The 16,424-nt window shown below is 47.9% G+C and overlaps 1 protein-coding gene and 1 pseudogene across 2 annotated transcripts in view; one reads left to right on the forward strand and one right to left on the reverse strand.

Annotated features, from left to right (window-relative positions):
- TG (thyroglobulin) overlaps positions 1-16,424 on the reverse strand; it is a gene marked incomplete at its 5' end in the record, with an annotated part of 218,933 nt that overhangs the window by 122,792 nt on the left and 79,717 nt on the right. The window contains 3 exons of the mRNA XM_081071189.1: positions 8,124-8,186; positions 14,253-14,396; positions 15,102-15,181. Coding sequence (XP_080927315.1) covers positions 8,124-8,186; positions 14,253-14,396; positions 15,102-15,181 — 287 coding nt within the window. The remainder of the gene's footprint in view (positions 1-8,123; positions 8,187-14,252; positions 14,397-15,101; positions 15,182-16,424) is intronic.
- On the forward strand, positions 851-7,610 carry LOC308506634 (ribonuclease H2 subunit B-like; annotated as a pseudogene). Its single transcript has 2 exons — positions 851-1,732; positions 7,575-7,610. The product of its transcript is annotated as a ribonuclease H2 subunit B-like (transcript).

A 16,424-nucleotide genomic window follows, 5' to 3' on the forward strand; every position in this document is an offset into this window, starting at 1 on the left:
ATTTAGATGGTGTGCAAGCTCCCTGCCAGCGCTAGAGTTTCTAGGATCGTATGACTCTGTCTCCCGCTTCGTGGAAAACATTTGCAGGAAAGATCAACGGAATCCATTCACCCACTGGTACAGCTGTGAGTACAGGACGAAGGCAAAGCAGAAAGAGTAGACTGACTACATTCGTGGCCCAGGAGACAGCTCCTGCAGCCACTTGCATTTCCACCCATCCTGAATTCATGCTTTGTGGCCGTCACTGAGCTCCAGGATGAGGTTAGGAGCAGCACCGGAAAGCCCAACAGGGCTGACTTGAATGAGGTACCTTTCTTAGCACCACCTCGCAGCGCTCAGCTACCGCCTCACGCACAGCCCTCTCCGCTGGCAGCAACCTGTGCTGCACCTGCTGCAAAAAGAGGCTTAAAGTCAAGGGCTGGCGCATGTCCTACAGGGCATTTGGGAGTTCCTCAGGGGAAATGAACCTAGAATACTCATACCGATTTCTAAAGGCTCATAATTCAGTGTTTTCTCCTGGCTTGCAGTCCAAATGCTCAATTTACTGCAGTGGCACCTCTGAGCAGTGTGCTTCTGCAATAGTGAATGAAAAGCAAACCGTGAATTGTCCTGTGAATACAGTAGGCCCTTAGAAGAGCCAACATGCGGGCGTGCGGGAGAGGGGGAGAGAGTGGTCGTCCTGCAAAGGCTCCCACACCTGAGAAGACCACTCACGCTCATCCTGAAGGGGCACCCTCTGCATTGGACTGTGGGCCATTTAAAAAGCAAGGGACATGGCTCTCTGAAGAAGCAATGAAACTCTGAGGGCCGAGGTCAGTCACTGCTAGGCCCTCAGGAGAATAAGGGTGGGATGGTGGGCCGTGGGGACCTCGAGGACAGCGCTGGCGCCCCCAGCCCTTGTTCCTGCTTCCAGAAGAAAAGGTGCTTCAAGAAGATGAAAACCGGGCTTCTGCTTGTAAAACTGGTTAACCCATGTTTAGGGGAAGGAGCTCTTGTTCCATATGTGTCCGCAGCGGCTATTTGAAATAAAAGTTTTCAAGGAAAACACCATTCTTGGTTTATAAACCATCAGTTCAATCAGGAGGTCTTCTCTGCCTTGCCACACCCACAGACCCTCTATTTCCGCTCCTCTACTATCTTATAAAGGCTGATAAAAGGGGAAAGTTTCAGCTTCAAGGTCAAGTTGTAGTGGATGACATGTTTCCAAATTGGATCTCGTTGCGGCAACTTCCAAAACTTGAGAAGTTACTTCAACATGTGACGGAGGAAAAAGAAATCGATGAAAAGAAATATTACAAGTACAGCAAAGAGAAGACATAAAAGTGGCTGGGGAAAAAAAAGTTTCCTTCGACTACGGTAGCATTAAAAGCCAATAACTTAAGTGTTGGTATCTGGGTACAGTCAACTGCATTTTTCTCTGGTCACCAGGTTTCCAGTGACCGGGGAGGAGGATATATTTGTTATGTCCCTGGTCTGATATCTGACTGCATCCCTAGAAAATTAAGTGATGACTTATCTAAACATTTAAAGCTTCCAGAACCTTCAGATTCATTGCCAAACCCTCCATCAAAGAAAGTAATCAGATGAGCCTGTAAAAGCAAAAGACGATTACACTAGGTTTAATATTAAAAATTTGAAGACTTAAAAAGAGAAACAGCAAAATCACTGCAGCTCAGAGGCTTTGGCTAAAGTTGCCAAGAGCGGAATGAAAAGTATGGATTCCTTTTTTGGTGTAAAAAAAAAAAAAAAAGAAAAGAAAAGTTGGAATGATTTGAAAATGAAATCTAGCAAAAATATTTGCCTTTTCTGTGTTCCATTTTTGTCCTTCCTCTGTGTCACTGTACTTCCTGACCCTTAATCACCACCTTTTCAAATAAAAAAAAAGGAGTTTTCAGGTTCACTTGAAAAAAGAAAATAGAAGAAGAAGAAATGACATCTTTACTGCTTTGGCTGTTTAAAAAAAAGTACACTTTTTCTCCAAAAAGAGTAAAATGATACACTATACGCAGGTGACCCCATTATCCTCCCTTTCTCAAAATGTAGTTTGTCCATCCACCAATGCATCCCCCTCACAGACCAAACGGAGAGCATTAGACCAGTTTTAAAGCTCACTGTGCAATAGCCTAAAGCCTGTCGAGGACGTGTGGTACCCAGGGCACTCTACGTGTGGCCGCCATCCTCCATGCAGCCTCCCTCCTGCCCCCTCGGGCCCTGCAGTCTGGAACCACCTGTCCTGCCCTACCTGGGCTGTGCTAATGCAGGCCCAGGAGCTTCCATTCATGCAGGGCCCTCTGCCTCCCTTTCCCCTCCTGGCCACCTGACAAATGCACACTCATCCTGACGTCACCACTTGGCCATAACACACCTGTGGCATTCTCCCTGCCCACCTGCGGTGAATTTGGGGGAGCCTTCCCCCTGCTCACACTGCAGCCTGGAACAACCCCACTCTGTGGTAAGTGGCCCATTTCCTTAAATTCTGTCTTCCCGTGCCTCTCCCCTGACTAGAATGTGGGTTCCTCTCCTTGCGATCAAGACCTCCAAATCCTCGGCACAGCACAGCACCATTTTTGGAATGTAAGTGAAAATCCAGAAGCCATCATCCACAAGTGGCTGGCATATACATATTCACGGCCTTGAACTCAAATGCAGTGAAAGATGATCTGTTTTGCCTTAACACGCTTCTCGGTACGGGCCCACCCTATAGCTAGCTGTCACTTTCCTGCTGTCTCACCCACCCCAAAAGATCCTGCCAAGATCCAGTTTCAAACCCAGCACAAAGGCTCTCGTACCAGCTTCACGCTCGGCCTACAGCATTTTTCTGCTGCTTGTCTTCCACCTCACTGCACTGATGGCCCTATGTCTGCCATTCCGATCTCTGATTTCAGGCCCATTTCATACCCCGGGACCTTTGCACAGGCAAACCGCTGTCTTTGGAAAGACTTCCTGAAACCTGCCCGTCTGACAAACTCCTGCTGCCTTCAAACTAGCTAATGTGTTAGAAGCCCTCTCTGGAGCAACATAAGTGACATACTGGGTGTAGTTTCTAGCACATAGTACGTACCCAGGACGGGCCTGTGCGATTTCAGAAGTCACCTTCATCTTCACACCACCCCATCACACAAGCAGAGAATCAGAATCCCCTTTCTTGGCTTTGAATGGGCGGCTTATACACACCCTTACAAGAAACAAGGCCAGAGATTCGGTCTCCAGACAAAGCAAGTATTCAAATGTCCACCTCTGGCACCCTTTCCAGAGGCTCAAACCAAGTACAGTAGTCCCTCCTTATCCACAGTTTCGCTTTCCATTCTTTCAGCTTCCCCCAGTCAGCTGCAGCCTGGAAATATGACATGGAAAATTCCAGAAACAAACAATTTGTAAGTTTCAAATTGCACACTGTACTGAGCAGCGTGATGGAATCTCGAGCCTTCCCCCTCCATCCTGCCTGGGACGTGAATCATCCCTTCGCCCAGCGTCTCTGTGCTGTGTATATGCCCCCACCTATTAGTCACTTAGTGGCCGTCCCCGTGATCAGATCACCTGTCACATCACCACAGGGCTTGTGTTCAAATCCCCCTGATTTTACTTATAATGGCCCCAAAGCCATTCACATAACTTTTATTAAAGAATATTGTTCTATTTTAATATTAGTTATTGTTGTTCATTTCTTGCTGTGGCTAATTTATCAATTAAACTATTATACGTATGAACGCGTAGGGAAAAGCATAATATGTATAGGGTTTGGTATGACCTGCAGTTTCAGGCATGAACTAGGGGTCTGAGAACGTTATCGTCTGTGGATAAGGTGGGAGAGGCTATTGTATTCTTATCGAACCATACAAGGGCCAAATACATGTAGGTTTAAACCCCAGCTTGGTCATTTAACCTATCAGAGCCTCAGTTTCCTTATTTGAAAAATGGACCTTGCTACCATCAAACACTCTTGTGAGCATTAAATGATGTATGAAACTGTTCAGTATTTGACAACTATTTCTTTTTTCCCCTGAATAGGAAGTGCATAAAGATGAGCAATTCACAAATGCATAGTGTATACACGCATACACACACGCGATCCATGTCAGAAGCACGTTGCCATACCCCTGTCCTGGAAGCAGAATCATACCCCCCTCTGCCTCACCTCAAAGGCACATGCTCAAACTCCTCACTCCAATCTGGGAACTCAAGGCGCAGATGGAATGCCAGTCCCAACGTCTCTCCTGCTGCTTTCAAATCACACTTGTCAAAGGCGCTTTTAAAAATACGATGACACCTCATTCTGCCTTGGAAGCATCTACTCAGATCCATAGATTTAGTGAGTGTGTGAAGGGAGGTGGGCTACACTTCAGCTTTTTTTTTCTTCTGTTGGCAATTCATGTCTCAGTAACACAAATGGTGAGCAAAAAACGGGGACACTGTAAACTCACTGCAAGATATTAATGCTTTGATTTATTCATGGCTGACAGTATGTGTATCCAAGCACTCTTTACCTATAAATTTAAAAAATAATATTTTTAAGTGATAATAGTTAAAGGTTCCAAATATGTATAGAAAACAAAACAAAACAAAACAAAACGAAAAACTAGGAACAACGGTTTGAGACTAATTCGGCCTTGTAAGTCTAGCATCCTAAAGCATAAAGTTCTCAGACCCAGTAACGCCACTCTGGAGAATGCTCCCCTAGGAAATAATCTGGGTGCTGGCCAGAGCTTTACGTACCAAGGTATTCATTGGAGTATTTTCACAATGATGAAGAGTCATAAAACTCAAATGTCCACATAGAGGAATGGGTTGGTGAACGGCAGTGTGTCTACCGGGTGGAAGAGCAGGACAGCTGTCACTGACACCTGTGTGCTGTCTACACTTGTTTCTTCACCAGATTGAAGCATCATGAAAGTAGGAACGTGGATGGATGGATGGATGGATGGATGGATGGATGGATGGATGGATGGATGGATGGATGGGTGGGTGGGTGGGTGGGTGGGTGGATGGATGGGTGGGTGGGTGGGTGGGTGGATGGATGGGTGGATGGATGGATGGGTGGATGGATGGGTGGATGGGTGGGTGGATGGGTGGACGGGTGGATGGATGGGTACACATGTATGACTGCATGATTCAGAAAGATATAACAATTTGGAAATATACACATGATGTAATATTATCTAGAAATGAAAAATGTAATACTGTAGAGAGGTTACAACTCCTTCAGGCCACACAGGACCGCCTAAGGAGACTGGAAGGAAATCCACTAATGTGTTAGCTGACATGGAGTAACTTCTAAAGAACTCGGTGACTTCTTCTCTATTTCTGCATTGTTTCAATATTCTATCAGCAGTAAATATTAAATTACACCTGTCTCTTAAGGTTTGTGTGAGGAGGAAATACGTAGCATAGTGCTGAAGACAACATAAAGTTCTCAGTAAATGTTGAAAGTGTCAGGAAATACTATATTATTGCTTTTCATTAAACATGGCACATTTTTCTTTTCTCCTTCCAGAAACCCGTACAAAATGAAGTAAATAAATATAACCTGAACAGACACTTCTCCCAAGAACACAAACAAAAGGTCAACAGATCTATGAAAAAATGCTCAACTTCACTAGTTATTAGGAAAATGCAAATCAAAACCACAATGAGATACCACCTCACACCTCTTAGAATGGCTATAGTCAACAAGACAAGTAATAATGAGTGTCACAGAGGCTGTGGAGAAAAAGGAACCCTCATACACTGTTAATAGGAATGTTGATTAGTACAGACACCATGAAAAACACTATGGAAGTCCCTCAAAAAATTAAGACTAGAATTACCATATGACCCTTTTCTGGGTATCTTCCCAAAAAATCTGAAAACATTTATCTGTAAAGATATATGTGTCCCTACATTCATTGCAGCTTTATTTACAGTAGCCGACACATGGAAACAACCAAAGTGTCCTTTGATAGATGAGTGGATAAAGAAGTTGTTCATATACACAATGGAACATTCCTCGGCCATAAGCAAAGCTGAAACACTGCCATTTGCTACAACATGGATGGATCTTGAGATTATCAGGCTGAGCGAAATAAGTCAGACAGAAAAAGTCAAGAACCATATAACCCCACTCATATGTGGGATATAAAACTGAAGGCAACAAAAGAACAAGGCAAGCAAACAAACAAACAAAAACCCATAGACACAGACTACAGTTTAGTGGTCACCAGAGGGTAAGAGGGCACGGGGTGGGAGAAGAGGGAAAAGGGGACCAACTATAGGGTGATGGAAGGAGAACTGACTCTGGGTGGTGAGCACACAATGTGATACATAGGCGATGTATTATACAATTGTACACTTGAAGCCTATATAATTTCATTAACCATTGTCACCCCAATAAATTTAATAAAAACATTTTAAAAAGTCTAAACCCCCAGAGATAATAAAAGGAAACAATGGAGACAAGCAAACAGCAGATAAGGGATTTTGACAGATGTTTAGATGAAGAAAGGGACAGGAAGCTGTGCTTTCGGACACAGCAGCGCGGAGTAACTGATACTCCTGGCACCTACAGAGAGGGGTCTGGACAGGATCTACTTGCTCCGTGGCCCCCCTGGAAGGCAGGGCGACACTTGGGCTGGGAATGGCAGGATCCGCTGTAGATCCCGGTCACCGCGGTTGGTAGTAACAGCAGATTGCTGTTGCTCTTTTGGGCTCCCCAGAAAACCACACCCACAGGGCTATCCCAATGAAATACTCTTGTTTCAACCTCAAGTCTTGATAGTGCTAGGTTTTGAGGATGGAAAAGGGAAACTGGAAAAGGGTGATAAAAGGGAGCCCTAAGTCCTCATCTATCAAGGCAAGAACCCAATAGTTACTTCCAAAACTGACAAATCAAGGAATAGTGGGATTTGCATATTATTTAGAAACATTGAGGCCAGAATGAGAAAAAAAATAGCTAAAAGAATTGAAGGTGGTGGCCTCTTGGAGTGGCGATGGCAGGCACGTAGAGGTAAGACAGGGAATAAGTTGCTTTTTTTAAAACCATAAATCTCTGGGGAGTATTTCATTATTTCAATTGTTTGTATATTATCTTGATGAAACTCAAGATCAATTTTGACCAGTCTGGCTCAGCCATGTATTATGTGTTTGGCCTTGGGTGTAAACCATCCGTGACCTGGCAACACCGATACTTAACCTTACAGTAGTTCAGAACCTAATACCAGATCATATATGTAGAGTGCTTAGATATAAGTCTTAAAGGGCTTAGACACAGACACTCTGGGTAGAGTGCGCAGAACACACACATACACACACACGTGCGTTCCCCAAAGTTAGCTAGTCTTACTGAGAGAAGGAAACTGACCACATGGGTTGAGAACACTTACACTTTCAGCCACAGACGTGACTATAAATGACTGCCTCCTGCGGGGCTATATTCTGTCTCTGCAGCCAGGACCCTAATGACAGACGTCTAGAGCCCCTCAGACATCATGTCACAGCGCAGGAATTAACGTTGCTCAGGCTCTCAGAGCCTCTCATTTCCTGACTAAGGGACCTGCAGCGAGGCCCATGCTGGCTGCCCGCTTCCCCTTGGCCCCATCCAGAGCGACCCCACCCCTCCACCTCCTGTGGCCTCGTGACCAGCCATGAGGTGGTGGGCCAGCTAGGACATGCAGGAGGGGATGGCAGCCTCAGTCTGGGCCTACTCCTGGGCTCAGGGCCAATGCCCCACCTCAGATGTCACTGTGCCACTCAGGGTGCTGATGGTGGTGAGGCTGAACTCTTCTGCACCAATGAACAGCTGAGTTCTTTCATGTTTTGGCCTCAGAAACCACTACTGTTGACATTGCCCCAGGTCCTTGATAGGCTGAAACAATCCTTAGAATGACAATTGAGAGAACTAGGCTTCAGTCCCACTCTGCTTCCACTTAGCCATGTTGTCTGACCAAGTCATTTAATTGCTGTGAGTCAGTTTCCTCATCTGTGAAACGGGCGCAGTGTTGGCATTGCCCTGTTTATGCCTGCGAGTAGTTGGCAGGAACCGGAATTAGTGAGTGTGAGAGGGTGGGGCTATCTATAAACTGCTGGACAAAAGTAAGGAGAATGACGTGGTAGCACTCTCAGCGGAGAGATTAACAAGACAAGGGACTCACCTTTCTCTGTGAGGGAAGGCAGAACCACTGGAGGGCAAAAACTGGGAGCATCATTTCCAGCAACTAGAAGGAAGAAAAAGGCAGTCTGTTAGCTCTCCTTTTCCCCTCAATCTCATTGAGTCCTGAAGGCAGTAAGAGAGAAACAACTTGTCCGTAGCAAAATTGGGCTTGGAAGGCAGAGTGTTCAACTGCCAGCACCACGCCTGCAGCAGAAGTCAGGATGGGCTTCTGTTACGCTGATGCGATAATCACATCTCAGGTGCTCGAAACAACAAAGGGTGGCTTCTGCCTGGCACCATGTGTCCACGGCAGGCAGGCTGGCGCTCTGCTCTACGCCATCCTCCCTCAAGGCCCAAGGATATTGAGGCAGGAAAGAGAACACAGCAAACTCCACTCTTGCTCTTATACCTTCTGCCTCCAAGGGACACACATCACTTTGCACACATGTCAGTGACTAAAGCCAGGGGTCGGGGGTGAGGAAGGGCAGCCCGATCTTGTTCTAGAGACTTGTAGTGAACACCACAAATGCCTACAGCCATCACTTATTGACTCTGTGGATTATAGGAGGTGGTGTGGTGTCAGGAACGGGGAAAGAGCTCAGTAAAGGGCAGCTATGACTGGCAGGCCATGTGGCAGGAAGGACAGAGCCTGGGCTCAAATCTCCACATGCCACTTAGAAGCCGTGTGGAAGGACAAGCTACCTGACTTCTTGTAGACCCAGTGTCAGCATTGATAACATGATAATGATGCAAGAATTACATGACAAACCACACATAGCCAGCAGGTCACCCATAAGTGCTAATCACCTACTTTCTACACCTCCTTCCTCCCTTACTGAACAAATCTAAATCTTCAGAGCCTCAGTATTCTTTTCTCCAAGTGGTTCAAGCTTGGAGTGCAAGCAGTTTTCCCCACTCACTGCACTACAGCAAGGTCAGAGGTCAAAGGTGGCAGCGCTGGGGTCGGGGGCTGGGACAAAATTGGTTAGGCCACTTTCCTCTGTGTGACTTTGAGCAAGTGACTCGACTTCCCTATCTTCAGTTTCTTTGTCTGTAAAATGGGGGTAATGACAGCACCTACCTCAGGGCTGTGAGGTTTAGATGAGTCAGTACATGTAAAGCTTTGGGCATACAGTAAGCACTCAATAAATCCTGGCCATCATTCACTCTTAATATTGCCCTTGGACAGAGACACACTGTTGCCATCGTCTCTGGTCCTTTTCTGCCACCATGAAAAACGTCGGGTCAGAGTCAGTCTATTCTGGTCCCCTCCCTGTGACCCCTCCCCTGCCTTCTTCACTTTTGTCAGGCAAGCCATGACCCAACACCTGAGCTCTAGAACCTCCAGCTGCATCTTTGGTTGCTTGGCTCCACCTGCCTGGAAACACCTGTTCCCAGGCATCATTCTACACCCCTGGTTCCCATCCTTCAGCAGATGTGAGAATCCCCTAGAGGGCTTGGTCATGTGTGTCTCGCTGCCCCTGCCCCCCCCCCCAGTGTCAGATACAGCAGGCCTGGGCGGGGCCTGACATGCGGCATTTCTGACAACTTCCCAGGACATGCTGACTGCTGGTCGAAGGACACACTTGGAGGGCCGCTCACTGAAGCTTCTGTCCTCAGCCTTCTGTGGGTTCCTCCGACAATTCTCAGATTTAGTACCAACCAGCCATGCCCCCGCGCTACCCAGCTGGCCAGCTTGGCGCTGCACTGGCTTGTTTGTTTAAATGGCTGTCTTTCCTGGAAGAGAGTGGCTCTCTGAGCAAAGATCCTTAGAGTCCGTGTGGTCCTCAGGGGACAATTGGACCATCTGTGTTAAGGGCACTGAAGTGTCCACGCTTGGACCCAGTAATTCTGCTTGTGAAAATTTATCCTGAAATTCAAAGCAAGCTTGGCTTGCAAAGGAACGTTTATACAATAGTGAGGAAAGCCTGGAGACGATGTAAGTACTTAACACTCTGAGACCGGTCAGGAGAGCTACATTTCATCCATGGGGGCGAGACAGCATGCAGCTCTTCTCAGCGGAGTACTGACTGCATAGTTTGGCTATTGTTCACGCTTTCTCACGCACCACAGGTGTTTCCTAACAGGGTGCTATGAGCCATTTGGGTGGGACCTTCCTCATTGTACAGAAATAGCTGAGCCCTGAGGGCTCTCAGCTTCCCTGGGCCTCTGTGACACCGAAACCTTCAACATTCTCAGACCCTGGCAGGACTGACACCGCCCTGGGGACACCCCTACTGAGAATCTTGCTGTATAAACTTGAGCGAGTCACTCGCTAACTCACACTTGTTAAACAAATGAGCCCTAACCCTTCTGCTTCTTCCCAACTCTGCTCTCCGCGACATCAAGTTGGTGGCTTGACACTGGCCACGGTGGGAATATTCACACCATGGCAAGTGGCAACCGCCAGAAAGCAACTCCATCTTCTCTGGTTGCAGAATATTTGTCCGCACAGCACTGAATGAGGGGTAACGATAGTCCCTACCTCATGGGGTTGTTGAAGGACTAAGATGTCATCTGCAAAACGCTAGCCTAGTGCCTGCAGCCAGCTCAGCTAAGTTAATGGCAGAAGCTATAGATAGGACGTGAATGCTGGTGAAGAACGGACTGTACAGTAAACCCTAACTACACGTGGTAGATTCTCCATGGGGTGCAGACAAGTCTGATTAGAAGAGCAGGCATTTCCTTTGCAGGTTATGTTCCCATTTCTAGAATTGCTACGGGGTTCAAGTGCATTTGCTTAACAAGAGAGAAACTGTGAGGCTTCGACTGATTTTGTTTTGTTTTGTTTTTTCAGAAGCCACATTTGACTTTGTAAATAAACCAAAGACCCTGCTGCACTTGCAGGCCTGGCACAGCTGTAGGAGACGTGGCAGCCCCAGTTTCTTCAAAGAGCAGAGGGTCCCCAGGCCCCAGGGGCCCACCCTTCCAGGAAACCTGGGCTCTGGGGCCGGGCCCTCTTCCGCCTGCACGCCCACCCAGGATGCTGAGAACACTTCCTGTCTGGGTCCCGCTGCCTGCCAGGAAGGGGCTGCAAACAGCCTCATTTACATCACAATTGCTCATCTGGGTCTTCAGTTCTGTGCAGAGACTCAGGGCAATATCTGTTCACTGTGGACAGCAAAGTCAGGCTGCACATGCCCGCGGGCGCTGTGGGTCCCCTCTAAGTGACCCCCGATCCGGGCATGTGCCTCAGCCTTCTGGTTTGCTCTGGGAACAGAACCCAGGTACCAAGGTTCTGCTGTCATTGCCTGAGGGCAGGGCTCTGAGGCCCTGAGGGCTATGAGGGCAGGGACATGGCCTACCCCACCTCTGTGACTTGCTCACCATGGCCCCATGCTGCTCCCTATCCTCTACTTTCCTTTATCTACATCCAGATTTCCTGGAATAATTTTGGCATAATTCCTGTAGAATGGAAGTCCATGCTCCGGAAGAACGCGTGGACGCCACGACAGCAACACAAGCCAGAGCTCCGGACTCTCCGATTACAGAGAGAATAATTATCTCCTCCTTAGGGGACCGGAGGAGCACCAGCCTCACAGGGGCTTGTAAGTGAATTCAGGGGAAAATATGCTGCTGACATAGGTACAGTAAGTGCTTCAGACGGTTCAGATTCTCTCACGTGGTCACCTGTAGTCAGAGCTCAATGAATAGCATGTCCTTCCCTTCCTCAGTGGTCGTTCCTCAGAAATGGGGCCTATGCTTTGCTTCTTGTACCTGGCTCTCAGCCTGAGGTCGAATAGGGGTCGGTGGTCATCACTCAGTACAGATGTCAGTACACTAAATGATCAACCTGAAGTAAGGGCAAAGTCTAGTACGGAAACTCTTTGCCAGAATTCCTTTGTAAGAATGTTTACCTCCTTTGCCCGCACTGACGGAGGAGGAGGGTTGGGGTCCGACCCACCCTTCAAGGTCTCCCCTAGCCCTGCAGAGGCTACTTCCTGTGGTGATGTGTGTGACTGTCTCATACAGAAAAAAGTCCTGACGATGCCAGCTTGCTTGCTGGGATTTTCCAACACTGCACTGGTGTGGTTTTGTCTATTGCAGAGAATAGGACCCAAGACCAGACTAACATTCAGAATCCAGAAGGTGACTATGTTTTGGCTCAAAATACGTCATAAATCAAAAGATGGATCAACATGACTCAACTGGGGGGATGGTCTGATTTATTAAACTAGTCTCCCAGAGTAAGATTCCTTTGCTCTGCCTGGGTCTAGGAAGAAATCACCCACCAAGTCTTAAGACGTACCCCACTGCCCACTTCTGAAGTAGTCAGGTTAAAGAAGAAAGTCTGGTGAGGATGCGATTCTGCTCTGATAGAGAGCCCTGGGCCACACCAGGTCATCCAAACCGTCTGACAGCCAGCCCTCTTCCTTCTATTCTTCTGAAATGGGAAATACGGAGCCACTCACACCAGAATGGCCATAAGCCGTGTGCACCCCAAGGTATTTTCTACCCAGGGGTCATGAAAGACTGATGGCACTTTAGCATTTTAATTTCTCTCCCCATGTCCCCACGCAGTGAGGGTAGATGGCACATAGTGTGAAGAACTGCCTGTTTGGGCGTCTTCATGACAACGGGCCAGGAGATTGCAGGAGGTCCCTAAAGCATGAAGGAGGGTCTCAGGAGCCTTCAGCAGTGGATTTGCACCCCTCGGAAGCAGAATTAATTTCTGTCCTTGTGTCCCCATAGCACTTTAGGTATAAGACTGCAGCCTACTATGCTATAGTTAATCATATATGCCCATGTTTTCCTTACTAGGATGCAAGCATCTAAGAAAAATGACCAGATCATATTAATCTCAGATCATATTAATCAACAGAGGGTTTGACTCAGGATAGATACTCAGTAAGTTTGCAAAGCATCTGGTCCACATCATAAGTGATCCTACCCCAGAATGGTTTATTTATTTACAGTCTGGAACTCCTCCTCAGGTTGGGACACCTGGAGGACAGAAACCATGTCTCACTCATGCTCAGCTACATAGCACAGGGATTTAGAGTCAGAAAGAACATGGTCCAAATTCTAACTCTGCCATTCACCTACTGTGTGACCTTGGGCAAATGACTTAACCTCCCTGAGCCTCCCTTTCCTCATCTAACAGTGCTTGTGACAACTAGATGAGACAATGCTTACAAAGTACTTGACACCCAGTCCCATGAACAGGGGTTGGATTTGTGACCCCAGACCCCGCGGGCGTGGTCAATGCTCAGGCAGTGTTTGTTGAATGAAGCCACCTGTGTGAATTTTTATTTCCCTGCCCTGTAGTTCCTGGGCACAACTCCTGAGTCCCCAGCCTGACCCCATAGAAGGTATGTTGGAAAAAGTTAGTGGTCTGTGCAGTCGGATGAAAAGAAACAGGACAGATGGAATGAGTTGGGACAATGAGAACCTTGGGTTCTTTTTGTCTTGCCAACTCCTGCCACGATGTTGTAACACTCTGGTCGGATTCCCATGACACTTCTGAACAAATGAATTATTTCTTAAGCTTCTTGTTACCCAATTCGTCTCTGAACAACACGAAGGTGGAAAATGACATTTTCCAGTGTTTGGTGGGGTGAAGAGATGGAAAGAGGTGTGGGAGGAAAGACGGGCTACAGCCCTAACTGACACGATGAGAAAACCAAGGGAACGTGGCCGAGGGCACATCTGCTGGTTTCCCTGTCTAGTAACAGCACCTTAATTGAACTTTGAGGAACTTTCTCTCCCCCAGTGCATACACTTTCGCTGGGACTGTCACTCAAGCCGCCCCACCCTCCCTCCGGCAGTGAGTGAACTCATAGCCCAAGCTGGGCCAAACTCCCTCCCTGAAATGTAAAGCTTGTACACAACCACCAACACCCTTTGCAGGAAACTGATGATGACAGTGACACAGGGAAGAGAGTGTCCATTCATTCCTGCTAAAAACATCCATGTTGCTGAGACCTAGTTGCTCATCTTTCCTCTGAGTCTACGAGCAGATCTGCAACCAATTCCTTTTCTGCTTAAGTTAAATAGAATCCGTTTCTGTCACTTGTGCCCCATGGATCCTGACGAGTCTACTTCCCAGCCCAACGACATCATTCTGATACATGGCTGCAAGACGGTCAATTAATTATGGCCACAGAGCTGGTCAGGGCAGGTTACTTACCAGGTTTCTGGTACCATCCAAAGGGATAGGTGCTGACCTCAGTGTCGGCAGAGCCACAGTCCAAAATGTTCCAGGCTCCTCCATTTTCCTCACTGCATGTCTGAAGCCCCAGACTGTTCAGAATTAGGCATGTCACCTCCCCTCCTGGGGCAAAAAACAACAACAACAAAAACATACCAGGATGGAAGATTCTAACGGAAAGAGGGAAGTTCTGCAAACTCACTCTTCAGCAGACATTTGGGGTTCGCTATAATCCAGGTATGACCTTAGCCACTGATGAAAAACCTGGTACCTCAATGAGCTTCTGGTCCAAGAGAACAGGGATAGAGGCAGCGAATACTATGGAGCCCCCATATGTGGCCAGGCCTTCTAGGGCTGTTTGCATCATATCACTCGGTCCCCACACAACCCCCCGAGGAGGTTAGCATCTGTGCACCCATTTACAGAGGAGGAAATCAAGGCTCGGAGATTAAGCGACTTTTCCACGACTTTCACACCACTAGAAAGTGACTGAATCAATTTGTAAACACAGATCACATGCGAGGATCCAAAGGTCGCCCCACAAAGCTGCCTGACCTGAGGCTTGACAGATGAGAAGCTAGCTAAGTGAGCTGTGGAAGGAAAGCCAGTCGAGTCAGGCAGAAGCTCTGTGTAAAGCTGAGCGGGCCCTGGATCAGGGGCCATGTCTGCTATCCCATTCCTCAGCAGTTCCCCTTTCCAAGCCCCCACTTCCCATCCGTGAACAAGGATCACTCCTCCCCGCCCGCCATGAGGAGATGCTGAGAATTAGAGATCATAGATGTCACTGCAAAGGTCTGTATGCACTGTTCTCACTGTTCTCACTGTTACCTTTTAACTGGGAAACGTTTAGAAAGCCAAAGCCAGCGCAGCATGGGTCCACATCGCATTGTCGTTCACACTCGAAGAAGCTGGCGTAGGAAGAGAAAGAGCAGGCCTGAAGGCTTTCCTTGGTGGCCGATGTCCTACTGGGGGGCTCAATGGCAGTCATTCTTGCTGCCGGGGACCTGCTTTCTTTATGACTACCTAAATCGGGGGTGTTCTGGCCAATACGCATGAGTGAATTCCTAGCTCTGAGGGTTTTTTTCTGAAAACAAACCTCCACTCTGCCATCCTTCATTAATTCATTTGCTCATTCATTCATCAAGCATATATGTACTCTGTACCTACTACGTGCCTGGCTCCAAGCCAAGCTAACCCAGCATCCTGAATGTGCTACCATACCTTTCAGATAGAGAGAAAGTCCCAGCTTTGGATGCTGGGAAAGGGAAGAAATGGTAGGGAAGGTGTCTCCAGAAGTGGGGGTTCCATGGGCACACAGTTGGAGTGACCCAAGCAGGTGCCTGTGGCTTCCCTCCCCCACCCCACCCACTCTACAACATAGGCTTATCACACTCCAAGAACACACCTGTGTTGGCTGGGTCAGTGCACCCAGGTGCTGTCTCAGGACCGACTTTGCTCAGTAACTCAGTATGGCTACTGGACTCCACCCTCAGCTAGTGGCTTCCCACCAGTGCTCTGAGATCAGCTCTGAGTTCCCTGGCCCCGGCCCTGACCACATGTCCCAGTTCTGAGCTCTCATGCCTGATTCCTGGGAGCTTGCTCACCCTCTGAAAGCCTTCTGGGTGTGGAGAAACGGCTTCTTTCTTGCCATTCTCCTTCGCTGTCTTAGGAGCTCCTGAACCCTAGTCACAGCCTGATGGATAAAACTCCCATCTCCTGGGCAGCTCTGCTGATGCTGAGTTCATCTTTGCCCTGATGCCCACAGACCCCCTTCCCATGGTGCCCTCTCGCAGAGCCCTGCCCACCTGCCTTCCTTCCACTTCACTTTACTTTCTTGGAAACCCACTGCTAAACCCCAGCCTGGATGATGTGGTTTCCCATTGAACGACTCTTTCCTGAGTCCCACAGCCGCTGTGGCAGAACTGGGGACAGGCTGGTCCTGGTTCCAACCCTCCTTCTCTTTCCCCCACACACCAGCATGGGTGGCGCCCAGCCAGATCTCCACAGACTGCCTCGTATCATCTTCTTATGTCCACTTTCAAAAGGCAATCTTAAACATCGGCAACATGACAGTTTTATAAATCAACAGTTCATAGATTGGTGACTCGAATTCTCAAGTCCAAAAGAATCACCAGCAGGAGAAGCTTACTG

Source organism: Rhinolophus hipposideros (genome assembly GCF_964194185.1).
Source record: "Rhinolophus hipposideros genome assembly, chromosome: 13".
NCBI classification, from domain to species: Eukaryota; Metazoa; Chordata; class Mammalia; order Chiroptera; family Rhinolophidae; genus Rhinolophus; species Rhinolophus hipposideros.